The sequence below is a fragment of the Vipera berus genome (genome assembly GCF_964194415.1).
Source record: "Vipera berus genome assembly, chromosome: 2".
In the NCBI taxonomy this organism is placed as follows: Eukaryota; Metazoa; Chordata; class Lepidosauria; order Squamata; family Viperidae; genus Vipera; species Vipera berus.
The window spans coordinates 18,992,147-19,008,009 of NC_138203.1; the positions used below are offsets into that span (position 1 = coordinate 18,992,147).

Genomic DNA, 15,863 nt, shown 5'->3' on the forward strand with positions numbered 1-15,863 from the left:
TGCATGTTGGGAAAAGGGAGGGAAAACTCAAGCTGATGTTAAAACTTAACTTTTTCAACATTTTCTGAACTTGCTGAGAAAGGCCAGTTCATATGAGAAAGGAAGAACAATTTCAGAACATACAATATCCAAACAATACAAATTTTAAAAACCCACTTCCTACCTGAAGTAAGTAGCAATGCAGAGAATGACAACCAGCATGGGATAATAAATATAAAAACCATCTGCTATGAAGGACAACACTTTCATTGATCCCATAATCTGGGAAGCAAAAAGTAAGAGGTATTAGTAAAGCCAGGTTTCGTTTTGCTGCTTCGCTCAAAACACTTTATATACTGAAAGTTAAATAAAGTTGTTATCCATAATTTTAGACAGTATGCATTCTGTGGACAGTTCATTATACTACACAAAACTAGATTATAATTTAACACTGCGAGAATAAATAGTATATTTATTGCTTTTCTAAAAAATAAATCTATAAATATAATTAAGGAAGAATATTTTATGTCTGATATTCATCTTCAAATCCTGTATATTAAAGAAGTAAAAACAATTGCACATGCTCAGACTTGCAGCTATAGGTTAACCCTGTTTTCTGCCAAAAGAAAATGGCACAATACAATGTAATCCTGACTGCTGTTTTATTACCCAGATGGAATGATGATGTATAAATAAGAAGATAAATGTATAAGAAAGGAGAGAATCTGTAACAGTGGAAACTGCAACTAAGTACTCTCAGGCATTCATCTGAGAAAGCCAGGCTGACCTTCAACTTCTGCATGCAAACCCAGAACTCAGGTGAGATATGCTAAGGCACAAGTATTCCTACACAATGCTGGAAAACTGGCTGGATTCAACCATCTCTATTTTTTGTCACCTTTTGATGAACGATAGATTAAACGTATAGCAGGAGCCTTGCAGGTACAACTTACAAACCAGAGCATTTGGAAGGAGTCTTAATTCCCAATTTTTCTTACTAAAATGTACACTAAATTTTGTTTAATGAGACTGTCCATATCAGGATAGAATCAGCATGCTCCATTATAAATTCATTATAGATTTTGACAAATCTAGAACTTTTTTTTTCATTATAATTCATTTACAAGAAAAGATATTTAAATTCACCAAGGAGATCGTGAGATCGCCTCAAATTGAGTCCTTGAAATGTTCTGGTTTTTTAAAAGAAGATTGTTAAGGCATTAATGTCTCATCTAAGGCTGGCTCAAGCTGGACTAACGTGCCCATCATCATAAATGATCAAGGTCATAAACTTTACTTGCTAATATATATTCTGCATACATTTATCCTGTTCCTTAATAATTCAGGCCCCAGAAAAGGTAAGGAAAAGGAATGTGCCTATCAAAAATAAGCCACGTTATCCTAGTCCAGCCTTGGTTTATGAAGCATTTGATGCTTTTCTGGGTACAAAATCATTATGGGTCATGGAGTACATTTGTTAGGCATCAGATGCAATTTCCTATTTCCACACTACGTGGATATTGGACCAAAATTAGATAGCTTTAAAGTTGGACTTAAGCTGACAATGGTTTGTTTTAGAAATCCGTTATTATTATACACCATATTTATTCTATTAGCTTTACTGAGTGCAACCTTGCTAGAAACATATTATAAGTTTACTATCTAATTAGATGCAATAAATACAGATAACACTAAATTTCATCTGCCCTGTGATGGACTTAAGAAGTATAGGTTTAGATTAATAACATTTATGAATTTTCCCCTTGTAGGGATTGCATGTAAGCTTCTGTCAGTAGAACCAAATAGTATATAGCAAACTGGAACTTGTATGCAAATGAAACAATTTCGGCTGAGCCAAAATAGCCAAAGAAAGAATCAAGTCAGGCCAACCAGATTTGAAATCCTGCTTTCAACTGTTTTGGGGAAATCTCTTAGTATCAAATGTATAAATCAGGGGTCTTCAAACTTGGTCCTTTTATGACTTGTGGACTTCAACTCCCAGAATTCCTCAGCCAGAAGTCCACAAGTCATAAAAAGGCCAAGTTTGAAGACCCCTGGTATAAATACACTAGAGCAAAAATAAACAAATACTGTTAACTTACAGAGGTATAAGCAGTTGGCTGTTCTGTGGTTCTCTGAGAAATTGCTGCATCCATATGAGTCAAGCCCAAAAAATTCAGACATAGAGGAGGAGTCAAACGACAGAACAACCTGCGTGAAAAGTAGCAGCAGTTGCAAAGTAATTTCAAATTCTTCCTTCCATATTACTAAGAGTGTTCGTGTAAACTGTACCGTACTTTTCTTGATTCTTTTCATGCAGAAGAAGTTAGTTAACATTTACTTAATACAGGTAGTCCTCGAATTATGACTGTAATTGAGACCGCAATTACAACTGTAAATCATGGTTAAGTAGATCACCATGTGATTGTGCCCAATTTTCCAACCTTTTTTGTGGTGGCCATTAAGTGAATGCCATGGTAATATTAAAAGAACCCACCGTTCGCTATGCAGCTTTTTTTTTGGCCAGGAAATGGAAGCAAATGTCAGGTGCAATTAAAAAAAATGCTGTAGATTGTGGTCATGTGACAGTAGGATGCTGCAGATGACCCTAAATGTAGGCTGACTCCCAAGTGCCCAAAATGTGGTCATGGGACTATGTCATGGGGGGACAGCCATTGAAACTTCAAATCCAGCTTGTAAGTAGCTTTTCCGGGGTTCTTTATAACTGAATGGTTCCTAAGCAACCGATCATAAACTGATGACTGCCTGTATTCTGCTCCGCATAGAACCGTAAGCAGTATTTGGACTGCATATAGGTATGTGCTACTGAAAGGAGATGAATCAAAACAGATTTCTACTTTCTATTCCCAGCAACCTCCAGAAAGCACTGAAGAGGGTCCTTAGTGCTTTCTGAGCTTGGTTGTTTTCTCGCAGACGTTTCTTGACTCAACTAGTTAACATCATCAGTGCTAATATTAGCATTGGATGTTTTCTTGCAGACTTCAATATCTGCAAGAGAACAACCAAGCTCAGAGAGCACCAAGGACCGTTCATTTCATCCCTGAGCTGCAAATATTCTCTTTTATTGGTAAACACTCTTCTGAAAGTTGGGAGCTGATTTCTGAATGGAGTGGAATGGACAGGAAGAAGGGAGATATTGTACAGAAGATCCCTCTGCCCAGTTTGCCAGTGCTTCCCTCCCTTAGTCTGCTATGAATGAGACTCTTCTGCACAGCAGGGAACAGCTTCTGGGATTCTCCTTCTGCTAATTACATAATTATCATAAATAATAATTGATGACATAATCTGATTAAAAATTAAATCAAGAGCTATTGTGGACTCCAGATTTTGACCAAGATCTAATTATATTTCAGTGCATTCCTTCTTTATATTGGTTTCAATTGGCCAAACACAAGTAGCAAACTAAACACTTACATGCCACTGAAAAGCAAGCTGTATGCATCTGTCTGATGGTGTGAAGCTAAGTAATAGTAGTTGAATACACGGATCCTGAAGACCGTAGAATAAACGCAGATACTCAGGAAAAAGATTGTAAAAAAGCAAGCCATCTGCAAAACAAGAAACTACAGTTTTTATTTGCGTTCAAATTAACAGCTGCAGACAGGTGACATGTGAATGACCAAACCAGTTGCCTTCTGATCCCAAACTTGCCTAGCTCTAACAAAAAAGCTTAAATCTAAGTTTCCTCAAAGTCAATGAATGCAGAACTTAACAATAGGCTCATACATATAAATATGACAGAAAATGCCAAACCATCACATTCACTGACCTCTATGTAAAAATAGTTGTAGTTCTTTTCCGCTAGTCGTATGAAGACGGCAAAGAGCGACAGAACTGGCTTTGGGCTGAAAAACGTGCATTCTGACCACACAACAATGATGGAAAACATGGCCAGGATAATGGCGAGAATCCTGTGAAACCACGGTCGTAGAAGACACTCCCAATACCATTCTAAAGCAAAGCAAAACAAATGACAAAAGGGGAGAAAACATGAAGATCATTTCAAAACTGCTTTCAGCTAGCTAGTCCTTGATTTATGACTGTTCAGCAACTGTTTGAAGTTACAACCTCATTGAAAACAGTGACTTACTCTTAGGACCATTGCCGGTTCACATTTATGAGAGTTGCAGTGTCCCATTTGCAACCTTCCCAGCTGGCTCCCAACAAGCAAAGTCAATGGGGGGGGGGGAAGCCGGCAGAGACGGTCACAAATTGCAATCACCTGGCATCTTGCTTAACGATACAGTAAAAATCAGGTTGTAAAAATCAGATGTAGTTTATTTATTTATTAATGGGACTTATATCCCGCCCTATCTCCCGAAGGACTCAGGGCGGCTAACAACAATAACATATAATAAGTACAGAAATTAAGATAAAATTAAAATTAAAGTCATCTGTGCAATAAATTAAAATTAAAAATTAAAAATAAATTAAAAATTGTAAACATAATTAAAATGCCTGTCAGTCCAGGTCAGCCAGGTGGAAAAGGAGTGTTTTGAGGCTGCGGCGAAAGGACTGGAGATCTTGGGCCATCTGAAGCTCAGGGGGGAGCTGATTCCATAGGACTGGCGCTCCCACAGAGAAGGCCCTTCCCCTGGGGTTCGCCAGCCGACATTGTCTAGCCGACGGTAGTTACATGATGGCTCACTTAATATACTACACCATTTAATGATAAATTTTCTGGTCCCAGTTGTGGTCTTAAGCCGAAGGCAACCTGTAACTTTTCTAGTAGCAGCTCTTGAGCTTAAGCACCTATCTCAAGGTAGGGCAGACAGTAAGAGGACGCAGGATGGACCTCACATGCAAAATTAAACCTAAAGAGAAAATGCTGATAAGGAACAAGGTTTGAGTGATTTTTAAAGATAATGCTATAGATTTAGGACGGACTGGGGTTGAATCCTTTTCACTGTTTGAGAGGCTTTGTTTAAAACATGTATTCTATTACGGGTACAACAAAACATACCAAGAGTTGGTGTATAGAGATATTGGATAATTTTGTTTTCAGCTTCCTGAGACTGAAATGTATGAACAAACTGATGAGTGCCACTGGATTCATTTTTTGCCACATCTTCCAGGTAAAAGGCTTGCTCTAAAAGAATTTGCCACTGCACTTGTGTACGACGATGCCTTTGAACTGAATAAATCACCTAACAAAATAAAAACAATACCCTAGTTATTTATGGCAATAAGGACAAAATGCGATAAGAGATGATTTCCTCAAAACTCCAACAAGGGCTTCCTTAGTAAACAGAATACACATCCACTCCACAGAATGAATGTACATGTATATAAGAGCCTTGGTGGAGCAGTGGGCTAATGCCTCCTTAAGTAACACCAGCTGCCTGCAATTAGTGCAGATTCGAGTCCCACCAGGCTCAAGGTTGACTCAGCCTTCCATCCTTCCGAGGTAGGTAAAATGAGGACCCAGATTGTTGGGGGCAATAAGCTGACTTTGTAATAATGCCACTTGGGGTGTGTGTGAAAGCCCTAATAAGCAGGCATATACATAGAATGAAGGCTACTGCTAAGCTTGTAAGCCGCCCTGAGTCTTCGGAGAAGGGCAGGATATAAATGGAATTAAAATAAATAAATAAATATTTGCATGCACATGCCAAAATAAAGACAGGAATAATTTTTATGAGGAATGTGGCTTGGGTTGCCAAGTATCTTCCTGCATACACATTATTTAAATTACATGGGAACTTGTCTTCCACCAACACTTTTCTTATTTCTTGATTAGCGTAGCTAATTAGGGCTTATATGTGGATATATTTTCATGGTCTAAGTACAATGACAACTTGCTTACAGTACAGTGCATGTTTAAAAACAAGACTGGAACTTGAGACAACTGAGTTCAGGTACACCCACCTGTTCTAGCAAAATAAACAGAAAGAGTTTGAAAAGACAGCACAAATTAACTTCATTACTCGGTAATTCTTACGCTCATATAATGAAGACATAGGAAAAAAGAGTATGTAGATTACATGCCAGATTTGCACACTGCAGCTCAGACATGTAATTCACATCCATGAGGAAGAGGCGTTCTTTGTCAGATGGCCAGCCCTTTTTTCCCTATTGGAAAGACTGTGCGTCTTTGGAAACTGGAAGTAGAATTCCCCTGAATCCGTGATCTGGAGCTGGAAAAGAACAGAGTTTTCCCCCACTCTGCAGTCTCCAAGTAAAATTTTGAAATTTACATTGAATTCAAGAAAACTGAAGCAGACATTTTTAGTAGAAATGGAAGCAACAGGACTCCGGGAGGGGTAAAAAGAGGCAGCCAAGATGAACCCCTTAATCTTGACAAAGGATCAGCTGGAGTCTCCCTAAAAACCAGGGACACCCATGCAAGAGATGCTGCTGAAACAGAGGAATCAGGTCTGAGTTACAGTGGAAGGGCAGATCTTCTGGAACCTGAGATTAACCTACCTACTCAGGGCATCTGCAGCCATTACAGAAGTAGATCCTGTGAGAGGCAAAGAATCTACTGGGATGTTGGGAGTAAGCTTTAAGGAGCAAAACGATAAGAGTTTAAAAGACAGCAAGATGATAACTAAAATCTGTCTAGGATTCAGAGCATCTTGTCCTGGTCTCCAAACCTGAAAGAAATCTGCATCTATGTACACTACAGGGATTAGGAAAAGTCAGCATTTACCATATCTTAGTCTGTTTTATATTGTGCTCTTGCTTGATCTCTGAAATGCGCTTATAACTTTCCAAAGATTGGCCAAAGAGGAGCTGAGGATTTGAATTGATTTTGTTGGGATGGTGTGACCATCTTTTTAACCACAGCATTGCTTAGACTACCTGGAAATGTATTCCAGGCACCAGAGAGGCCAGATTCACAATCAAGGCCCCCAAAAATCCCAAACTGGCCTAAATGATATATTATTTGGAACATTGTGTGGGTCCTAGGACTCTATCACATTTGAATACTCATGTACAGATTTTCTATGTACATTGTCCATAGATTTTCCAGAACTGTACAGTCCCTAGAAAGACTGGGTGCAACTGTTGGGCATAGCTGGTTATTAAAGGATGTCTGCACCCTAGTATAGCCAAATTACCATATCCCTGTTGGACCTAATCCAAAACAGATCCAATGCAGTGATACAGTCTGAGGAGTATCAGGCTACATTTGAACAGTCATCTGCTCTATGGTGTGATTATGGGAAGCCCAACATAAAAATAGTTTGTTTACTGGAGTCTTGACCTCTTGGACTATGACTTTTAAGTTCAGATACATTCAAGCGAAAACAAAGACAGTGTTGGATGCAATTATCCAGAGATATCTTTGAGAAGGTCTAAGAGAACCTTTGGATTATTTGGATCCTGGAATGTAGGGATATCAGTCTCTCACAGGTTTATGTGATCTAGCCTGCACGTTCTGCTTATACATCTGCTACAACGTCAGATGTATTGAACATATAGCAATAGCACTTAAACTTATATACCACTTCACAGTGTTTTACCGCCCTCTCTAAGCAGTTTACAAAGTCACCATATTGCCCCCAACGATCTGGGTCCTCATTTTACCAACCTCAGAAGGATAATACGCTGAGTCAACCTTGACTGGTGAAACTCGAACTGCCGGCAGCCGGCAGTTAGCAGAATTAGCCTGCAATACTGCATTCTAACCACTGTGTCACCACAGCTCATACGCCATTTGCATTATCTAACTACCTGCTTATGAAGCTTCACTAGGCTTTTCTCTGTTGGATAAGTATTGGATCTTTCTTCAAAGTCTTCATAATCATCCATGTTTCGACCCATCCTCTCCTGATATTCTGTAGGACACTGGAATTAAAAGAAAATATATTGCAGTTTATATCTATATCAAAGCCTATCAGAGAGTTCATTTGAAAAAAAATAACTAAAGCCTTAAAAACAGACCAAAAATGGTCTGCTCTTCTCTTATTATACATGAGCTTTTGTTTTCCTTCTTTTACCTCGTTTCCTTGCTCCATTAAAACTGGGAATCTAAATAGTTCCTACTACAGAAATACAATCACATCAGTTCAAAGTTCTGATTACAGGTAATCCTCAACTTATGACTCAACTGAGCCCAAAATTTCCATTGCTAAGTGAGGCAGTTGTTGTGAGTGTTGCCCCATTTTGCACTCTTTCTTTCCACAGTTGTTAAGTAAATCACTGCAATTGTTACACTAGTAACATAGTTGTTAAGTGAATCTGATTTCCCCATTGACTTTGCTTATCAGGTCACAAAAGATGATCACAAGACCCTGGAACACTGCAACCATCATCAATATGAGTCAGTTGCCAAGTGACTGAAGGTCGCAAAATGTGACCATGACCCCAGGACGCTAGTTGGCAAGCGTCCAAATTTTGATCAGGTGACCACAGGCCTGTTGCAACCATCATCAGTGTGAAAAACGGGCATGTTATTTTTCCCCCAATGCAATTTCTAACTTCAAACGGTTGCTAAATGAATGCTGTTAGTTAAGAACTACCTGTATTCCTGCAGGAATATTTTTGTCTGAAAGTACCGAGCTTTTGCGTGGCTTGTCTTTTCTTTTGCCAAAGTCGCTGGTGGCAGTGTACACGTGAAAAGTACTAAGTGGTTGAGTACAAGTGCCAGTAATTGTGGGCATGACCTGGCACAATGAGGCATTGAGACTAAATCAAGATGTGCTACAGTCTCTACTGAAAAAAGTAAGGGAAAATATCTTTTCCCAGACTTCAATTAGCCTTCTCATGATGACTGATAATTTCGTACCCCCTATGGCAACATTTAATACTGCTTGATTAAGCTACCTTTTTTAATATTGTATCCACACATTTCCTCAAAGGGTGGTTGTATTTGATGCTTTCATTTACTTTGCGGACCTCCTGTTTACGCGAGGAGAAAAAAAAACCCATTAAAATATAATTTCTATGTAGAGAAACTTTTAATATGGCATTCAGCTAAATTTAAAATGTTTTACAAAAGATTTTTACAAGCAGAGACAGGCTCACTGAGGAATTTATTTTGAAACCTGTTTTAGTAAAAGGGTGGAAAAGCTGGCAATATAATTTATAATGCTCTTTTTACTTTGCACAATTTATGCTCTTTCGTTCTGGGGGCTGGAGGCTTTATCTTTAAAAATTAGAGTAGAAATTATTAAATAAGGCAGCAAGGACATTCCATTTGCACAGAAGTATTGAATAGCACTGCAGCTGACGTCATCCAAACTGCTTGTTAACTTTCTTGCTATCCTGGATATCAAGAAATTGTATGTACCTTTGGTATATTTTGTTTCTCAAAATCTTTTTATCTACTTCCTTTTGTATCCCTGCGTTTGGCTGTGGAATTTCACTTGCCTCCATGATATCCTCCAGGTTTTCTTCCGCATCTGCCTTTTCAGTCATCAGTTTAGCAGCCTTAAAGTAAGTCTTCATGAGAAGATAGCCCTTTTTAGCTCCATTCCAGTGAGAGCGTGGAATTTCTACTAAGCCATATCCTAACAGCAACACAAGCAGAAAGAGGCCCCAGGTATTGGCAGCAGCTATTCCAATTGTCTGAAGCTGACTCCTAAAACAGAAAAAGTGGGCTGGGTTTTCACATGCAGTAAGTACTAAAGATTTTATGCCACCATTATATAAAATTCTGGGGAATATCTACCTATATGGCTGCTAAGAATCAATACCGTGTTGATCCATAATCAATTAAACTACATTTTTTATCAGAAAAAAATAACAGATATTGAATTCTTTTTCTATCTTATTATTTGACTAATGATTCCTTTTCCAGTTTGGTTAAATACATTGTTGATAAAGTACAATAATTTGCTATATCCAAGAGGTTCATATGAATGTTGATATTACGTAAAACATTCCAAGTATTAAATGGGTGATTTGACTTTACTGAAGTGTTCTAATGCTGTTGCACCAAAACCAAAAATGGTATGAACTAGAAGCCAACTTTTATAGTAGGAGCAACCTTGGAAGACTCTTGGTAAGAGCAAATTGCTGTTTCAAATTTCAAATGGAGGGGTTTCTTTGGTTTTTTTTAAAACGTTTTTTTTAACATGACAGACACACCTGTTTTTGCCAGAGAAAAAGCATTCCGTACTGAGCCGGTGAAGCAACTGGTCTCGTTGGCTTACATTCTCAGTACAAATCTATTAAGCTACTCAGCCAAGGTTGAAACTAAATGTTCAGCTTTTGCAGCTTCTAGTCATGATTAATAATCATCAATTTCCATAATTAAATAATTAAGTGAGTGATAAATTTGTTAAATAAATAATTAATAATTAATGCAAAAGAAGCAAGTTGCTTCTACCAATAAAGAATACATTGATACAGTATTTTAGTCCCTGTTAGAAATAGCCCCACTGAGGCTCAGGAATTCTCGGAGTTGAAGTCCACAAGTCTTAAAGTTGCCAAGCTTGAGAACCACTGCCTTAACTAGTAAGAGGCAAGAGCCATATTGGATCAGGGAAGTTCAATCTCCTTTCATCCACAAGAAAAACCTACAATAAGTAAATACGTGCAACTAGATATGAAATTAAAAATCAAATCTTAAATCAAGTTCAACAACATAGCTATAAGTTTTATCTCCTCCAATCACTAAATAACAATGTAAATATACAACATCTTAAAATACTAAAGGCTTAGCAATATTACTTACCATTGCAAGCTGATTTTTGGATTTATAGCTACATATATCAAAAACGCCCCAAAAATCAAAAGGTATGTTCCATAATATATAGCATTTTCAATTAATGCTGTTTTAATCTTCCCAGTAATGGAAAAACCTCCTGATCTAGCATAGGACTGCATAAAGGGTAACAGAATCCTAGGAATGAAGAGCAAAATGAATATATATTTTTTCCTTGGTCAAAAGTAAGTACTTGGCACTTATACACATACAGACAGAAAAACTGGCAGCTATAATATTTCGGAAACATCTTATTGTAAGGTCCAAAGAATAAATCAAAAGGAAGGAAACCGTTTCTTCATAGAACTGATTTCAGAATTACAGGACTGGCGTGTTAAGTAAATCTATCATTGGCAGCAGGTACCAAGTTTATATTTTGTCATTATCTGTGACAAAAAAGTATATCCAACTGATTCAGTGAACAGAGCAGCTGTTTTATAGAAAAGCCAAGTTCCTTCCTCAGTTTAGTTTCTCTGGTGGCTTAAATAAGATTGTTTCACTTGGCTAGAATAGAGAGAAGGACTGTCTTAAAACCTACGTGACCTAATGTAAAGAAGTTTGATACTGCCTGGTAGGCAAACCTGTCTTTCAATTAAAATGTCCCAACACTCCACATTAATGATAAACATTCAAGTGATGAAATATGCAAATGTATAGACTGTTTGTCAGAATCCATTTATATCACATTTCATAAATGTATAGGTAGAACAATGTGCTTATTCTGGGGATTCTGCCATCTCTCCGAAGGGGGGGGGGGAGAGGATAGACCTTAGGCGATCTTCAAACAACAGGGAACATTTGAACTGGGGGAGGGAGGGGGAGAGACAGATCTGGATTGCATCTTCATTTACAACTAAAAAGGAAAGCAATAACCATAAAACCAAGGAGAGTTCCCTTTCCCATGGAAGGGCCCGACATCTAAGCAAATGATGAGAGCCTGACCAAATGGATGAGGGGAGGGGCTGAAATGGGAATGCTTTATATAGGATTGAAATGTAACTTTGTTAGATTCCGTCTTGTATTGCCACAATTGATTCCATCCTAGTAAACATTTTCCTTTAGGGCTAAACTTGCATCCAAGAGTTCTTATTTCCTAAGACGTGGATTGAGGTGGGTCCTGACACTGTTGTTCTTTTGAATATTTTAGTTAGGCTGTTTCAAGCATTCCGGAAATTTCCACAATACTTACCATGTCAAAAACTGTGATGTCCAGTATACAACACGCCAAAAAATGGGCATAATTCTATCAGGGATATAACTCCATGGTTTGAAACATATGTGTTTACTATAAAGACAATGAGAGTTAGCATCAAACATATGCATAATATAGAAAACACAGCACTAATTTTTGATGGGGAAGCAATGTTCTAAGAAAGGCTATACTGCAATGTAAAGCAATAATGAGCCTCTCACATATCCCACAGGAGCCCCACAAATTGCAAGAAAAATAAAAAAGGTGCCTGAAACAGTACACACACACACACACAGAGACAGAGAATATATGTGTGTGTATATATGTGTGTGTGTGTGTGTTTGTGTATACATATACACACACATACACACACTCTGTGATTGTATGTATACATACTGTGTTTGTGTACATACACACACACACACACACACTGTATATACATATATCTACATATACTTACACCATACACATGGGGGGGGGGACACAGGAGATTGAGAGAGTTGAAGAGAAGGCAGTTTCTTAACTTGGAAGAATTGAGGCTCAGAACTGGATTGGACCAAACCAGATATGGTGGATCCTTGACTAACCTCTAGTGAGGTTCTGTTAACAATGGCAGTGTGGAATGCTGGGATTACTATTGCTAAGTAATGAAGTCATGTGATGTTGCACTTTATGACTGCATTGTTAGTGACTAAAACTCCACTCCCAATTACTAATGTAACTCAAGGACTACATGAATTATAGAATAATAAAATAGAGCCCATTAAACTATTCAGCATCGTAGGATCATACATGCAAATTAAATTGATTACTCAAAGTAAAAAAGCTCAGAATAGGAACTCATTCAATATTCAGACCAAACCGAAATGTTTACCATTTAAGTTACTAATTACAGTATAAATTGGATTATTCAGCCAATAGTAGTAACAACATGACTCATAAAAAGCGTCACCAATGATCTGTTGCAATATAAACTGGCTTGAATTTTGTGCCCTTTGGCTTTAGAACAATGACTGCTTCCCTTTATACTGCCATCTGTCTCATTCATTTTGAATGAGACTGCTGATCTAGGCCAGAACTATAAAGTGTCCTACTTTGGAGAACAAAAAGAAACGCAGGAATTTATAAGTGAAAAATGTAATAAAGTATACTTGCATTAAATACAAGTAATTAACCAAGTAAAAAGGAAATATTCACAGTGATGTCTTTTTGTTTTCACTTTGTTTTTAAACAAATACCATACTTTCTATCCCCTTCATGGATTACTGCCTTGTCGTGGCAAAGGGGCTTGCGTAATTCAATGAAGCTATGAGCTATGCCGTGCAGGGCCACCCAAGACAGAGAGGTCATAGCAGAGAGTTCTGACAAAACGTGATCCACTGGAGAAGGAAATGGCGACCCACTCCAGTATCTTTGCCATGAAAACCCTATGGACAGTACCAAAAGGCAAAATGATATGACGCTGGAAGATGAGCCCCTCAGGTCAGAAGCCGTCCAATATGCTACTGGGGAAGAGCAGAGAGCTAGTACTAGTAGCGCCAGAAAGAATGAAGCGACTGGGCCAAAGCCAAAAGGACGCTCAGCTGTGGATGTGTCTGGTGGTGAAAGTCCAATGCTGTAAAGATTTTTTCTCCATAGGAACCTGGAATGTAAGATCCATGAATCAAGGAAAGCTGGATGTGGTCAAACAAGAGATGACAAGACTGAACATCGACATCTTAGGTATCAGCAAACTAAAATGGACAGGAATGGGTGAATTTAATTCAGATGACCATCAGGTATACTACTGCGGGCAAGAATCCCTCAGAAGAAATGGAGTAGCCTTCATAGTCAATAAGAGTAGAAAAAGCAATACTGGGATACAATCCTCAAAATGACAGAATGATCTCAGTTCAAATCCAAGGCAAACCATTCAATATCACAGTAGTCCAAGTCTATGCCTCAACCACCAGTGCTGAAGAGGATGAAATTGACCGGTTCTATGAAGCCCTACAGCACCTTATAAAACTAATACCAAAAAATGATGTCCTTATCATCATGGGGGATTGGAATACTAAAGTAGGAAGCCAAAAGATAAGCGGAATAACAGGCAAGTTTGGCCTTGGAGTACAAAATGAAGCAGGGCACAGGCTGATAGAATTTTGTCAAGAGAATATGATGGTCATAGCAAACACTCTTTTCCAACAACCCAAGAGACGGTTCTACACATGGACATCACCAGACGGTCAACACAGAAATCAGATTGACTATATGGTCTGCAGCCAAAGATGGAGAAGCTCTATACAGTCAGTAAAAACAAGACCAGGAGCTGACTGTGGCTCAGACCATGAGCTTCTCATTGCAAAGTTTAGGCTTAAACTGAAGAAAGTAGGGAAAAGCACTAGGCCACTCAGGTATGAATTAAATCACATCCCTGTTGAATATATAGTAGAGGTGACAAATAGATTTAAGGAATTAGATCTGATAGACAGAGTGCCTGAAGAACTATGGACAGAGGTTCGCAACATTGTACAACAGGTAGCAACCAAAACAATCCCAAAGAAAAAGAAATGCAAAAAAGCAAAATGGCTGTCTGAGGAAGCTTTGCAAATAGCTGAGGAAAGGAGGGAAGCGAAAGGCAAGGGAGAAAAAGAAAGATATGCCCAATTGAATGCAGAATTCCAGAGAATAGCTAGAAGAGATAAGAATGCCTTCTTAAATGAACAGTGCAAAGAAATAGAAGAAAACAATAGAATAGGGAGGACCAGAGATCTTTTCAAAAAATTGGAGAGATGATGGGAACGTTTCATGCAAAAATGGGCATGATAAAGGACCAAAATGGCAAGGACCTAACAGAGGCAAAAGAGATTAAGAAGAGGTGGCAAAATTACACAGAAGAACTATACAAGAATGAGCTTAACATCCCTGATCGCTTCCGGTGGCTCCGCGGCGACGGAGACAGCCTTCCCGGGCTGCCCGCGGCTCAGCTGTTGTTTTTTTCGCCCGAAACAGCGCCGATCAGCTGTTCGGGCGAATTTGAAGCCCCCTCCTCGGGAGAAGAGGAGGGGGCGAGCTCCCAGGTAGGGGTAGAGTTCTCCAGGGCCGCCTGAGCTTATGGCTTGGGCGGCTGAAGGATTGAACTCCCCCGTAGCCTGGGCTGCTCCCAGCTGGCCGTCGCCTCTGCTCCTGATTTCTTGGAGCAGAGCCAGCCGTCTGCGACCACCCTGCCTGAAGGAATGACTATGAATTAAAGGAGCAGGCAGAGCGATACAAGAGGGAAAGGTGAAGAGGACTATTATACTTTACTCTCCAGCTTGATGGACTTTTTTGGATTATAAATCTGAAGTGAAAGTGCGTCACATTTGGTAAAAGATGGCGGCTAAACCACCCCCTAGAACTCTTCGGAGTGCTGGAAATTCTCCTGTGCAACAATCATTACTGCAGGCGCTGCATCCTCCTGATGTATTGACATCAAAGGACTTACAAGATGCTCTTGAAAAACACGCCCAGGTAATTTTGGAATCAATTAATGCTAGATTTGTACAGATGGAGGAGAAATTGGAGAAATTGGAGGAGAGAATGGAGGAGAGGATGGAACAGAAGTTCAGAGTGATGAAGGCAGACATCTTGTCTTCAGTGTGTAAAGTGGCTCGCTGTGTGGAAGAATTGGAGGAAAAGCTAGAAGATTTGACTCAAAAGAATGCTATATTAGAAGCAAAAGTATTGGAGAATGAAGATAAAGTGGAAAAGGAACTGAGTCTTGCTCAATATTACCAGATGCAGTTTGCCATTAGAGTTAGAGGCTTAAAGGAGAATACCAAGGAAGATCTAAAGCAGCTGGTTTCTGAGGCTTTTGAAATAGTGTTGAAACAGCCAGCATCTGAAATAAAAGGAGGCATGGATAAAGTGTTTCGTGTGAATTCATGGATTGCTAGACAGAGAAAGTTGCCTAGAGATGTGGTGGTATATTTTGCAAAAAGGGAAACTAGAGATGAAGTTATACGAGCTGCTTATGACACTAAAGTTGTGATTGCT

General features: G+C 38.9%; 1 protein-coding gene across 1 annotated transcript in view; it reads right to left on the minus strand.

Moving 5' to 3' along the window:
• LMBRD2 (LMBR1 domain containing 2) overlaps nucleotides 1-15,863 on the minus strand; it is a 31,863-nt gene that overhangs the window by 7,708 nt on the left and 8,292 nt on the right. Inside the window, exons 4-13 of the mRNA XM_081319339.1 lie at nucleotides 11,847-11,942; nucleotides 10,628-10,795; nucleotides 9,319-9,529; nucleotides 8,773-8,847; nucleotides 7,681-7,794; nucleotides 4,964-5,147; nucleotides 3,770-3,951; nucleotides 3,415-3,548; nucleotides 2,082-2,190; nucleotides 164-261 (exon numbers count right to left, since the gene is read on the minus strand). Of these exons, the coding sequence (XP_081175465.1) occupies nucleotides 164-261; nucleotides 2,082-2,190; nucleotides 3,415-3,548; nucleotides 3,770-3,951; nucleotides 4,964-5,147; nucleotides 7,681-7,794; nucleotides 8,773-8,847; nucleotides 9,319-9,529; nucleotides 10,628-10,795; nucleotides 11,847-11,942 (1,371 nt within the window). The remainder of the gene's footprint in view (nucleotides 1-163; nucleotides 262-2,081; nucleotides 2,191-3,414; nucleotides 3,549-3,769; nucleotides 3,952-4,963; nucleotides 5,148-7,680; nucleotides 7,795-8,772; nucleotides 8,848-9,318; nucleotides 9,530-10,627; nucleotides 10,796-11,846; nucleotides 11,943-15,863) is intronic.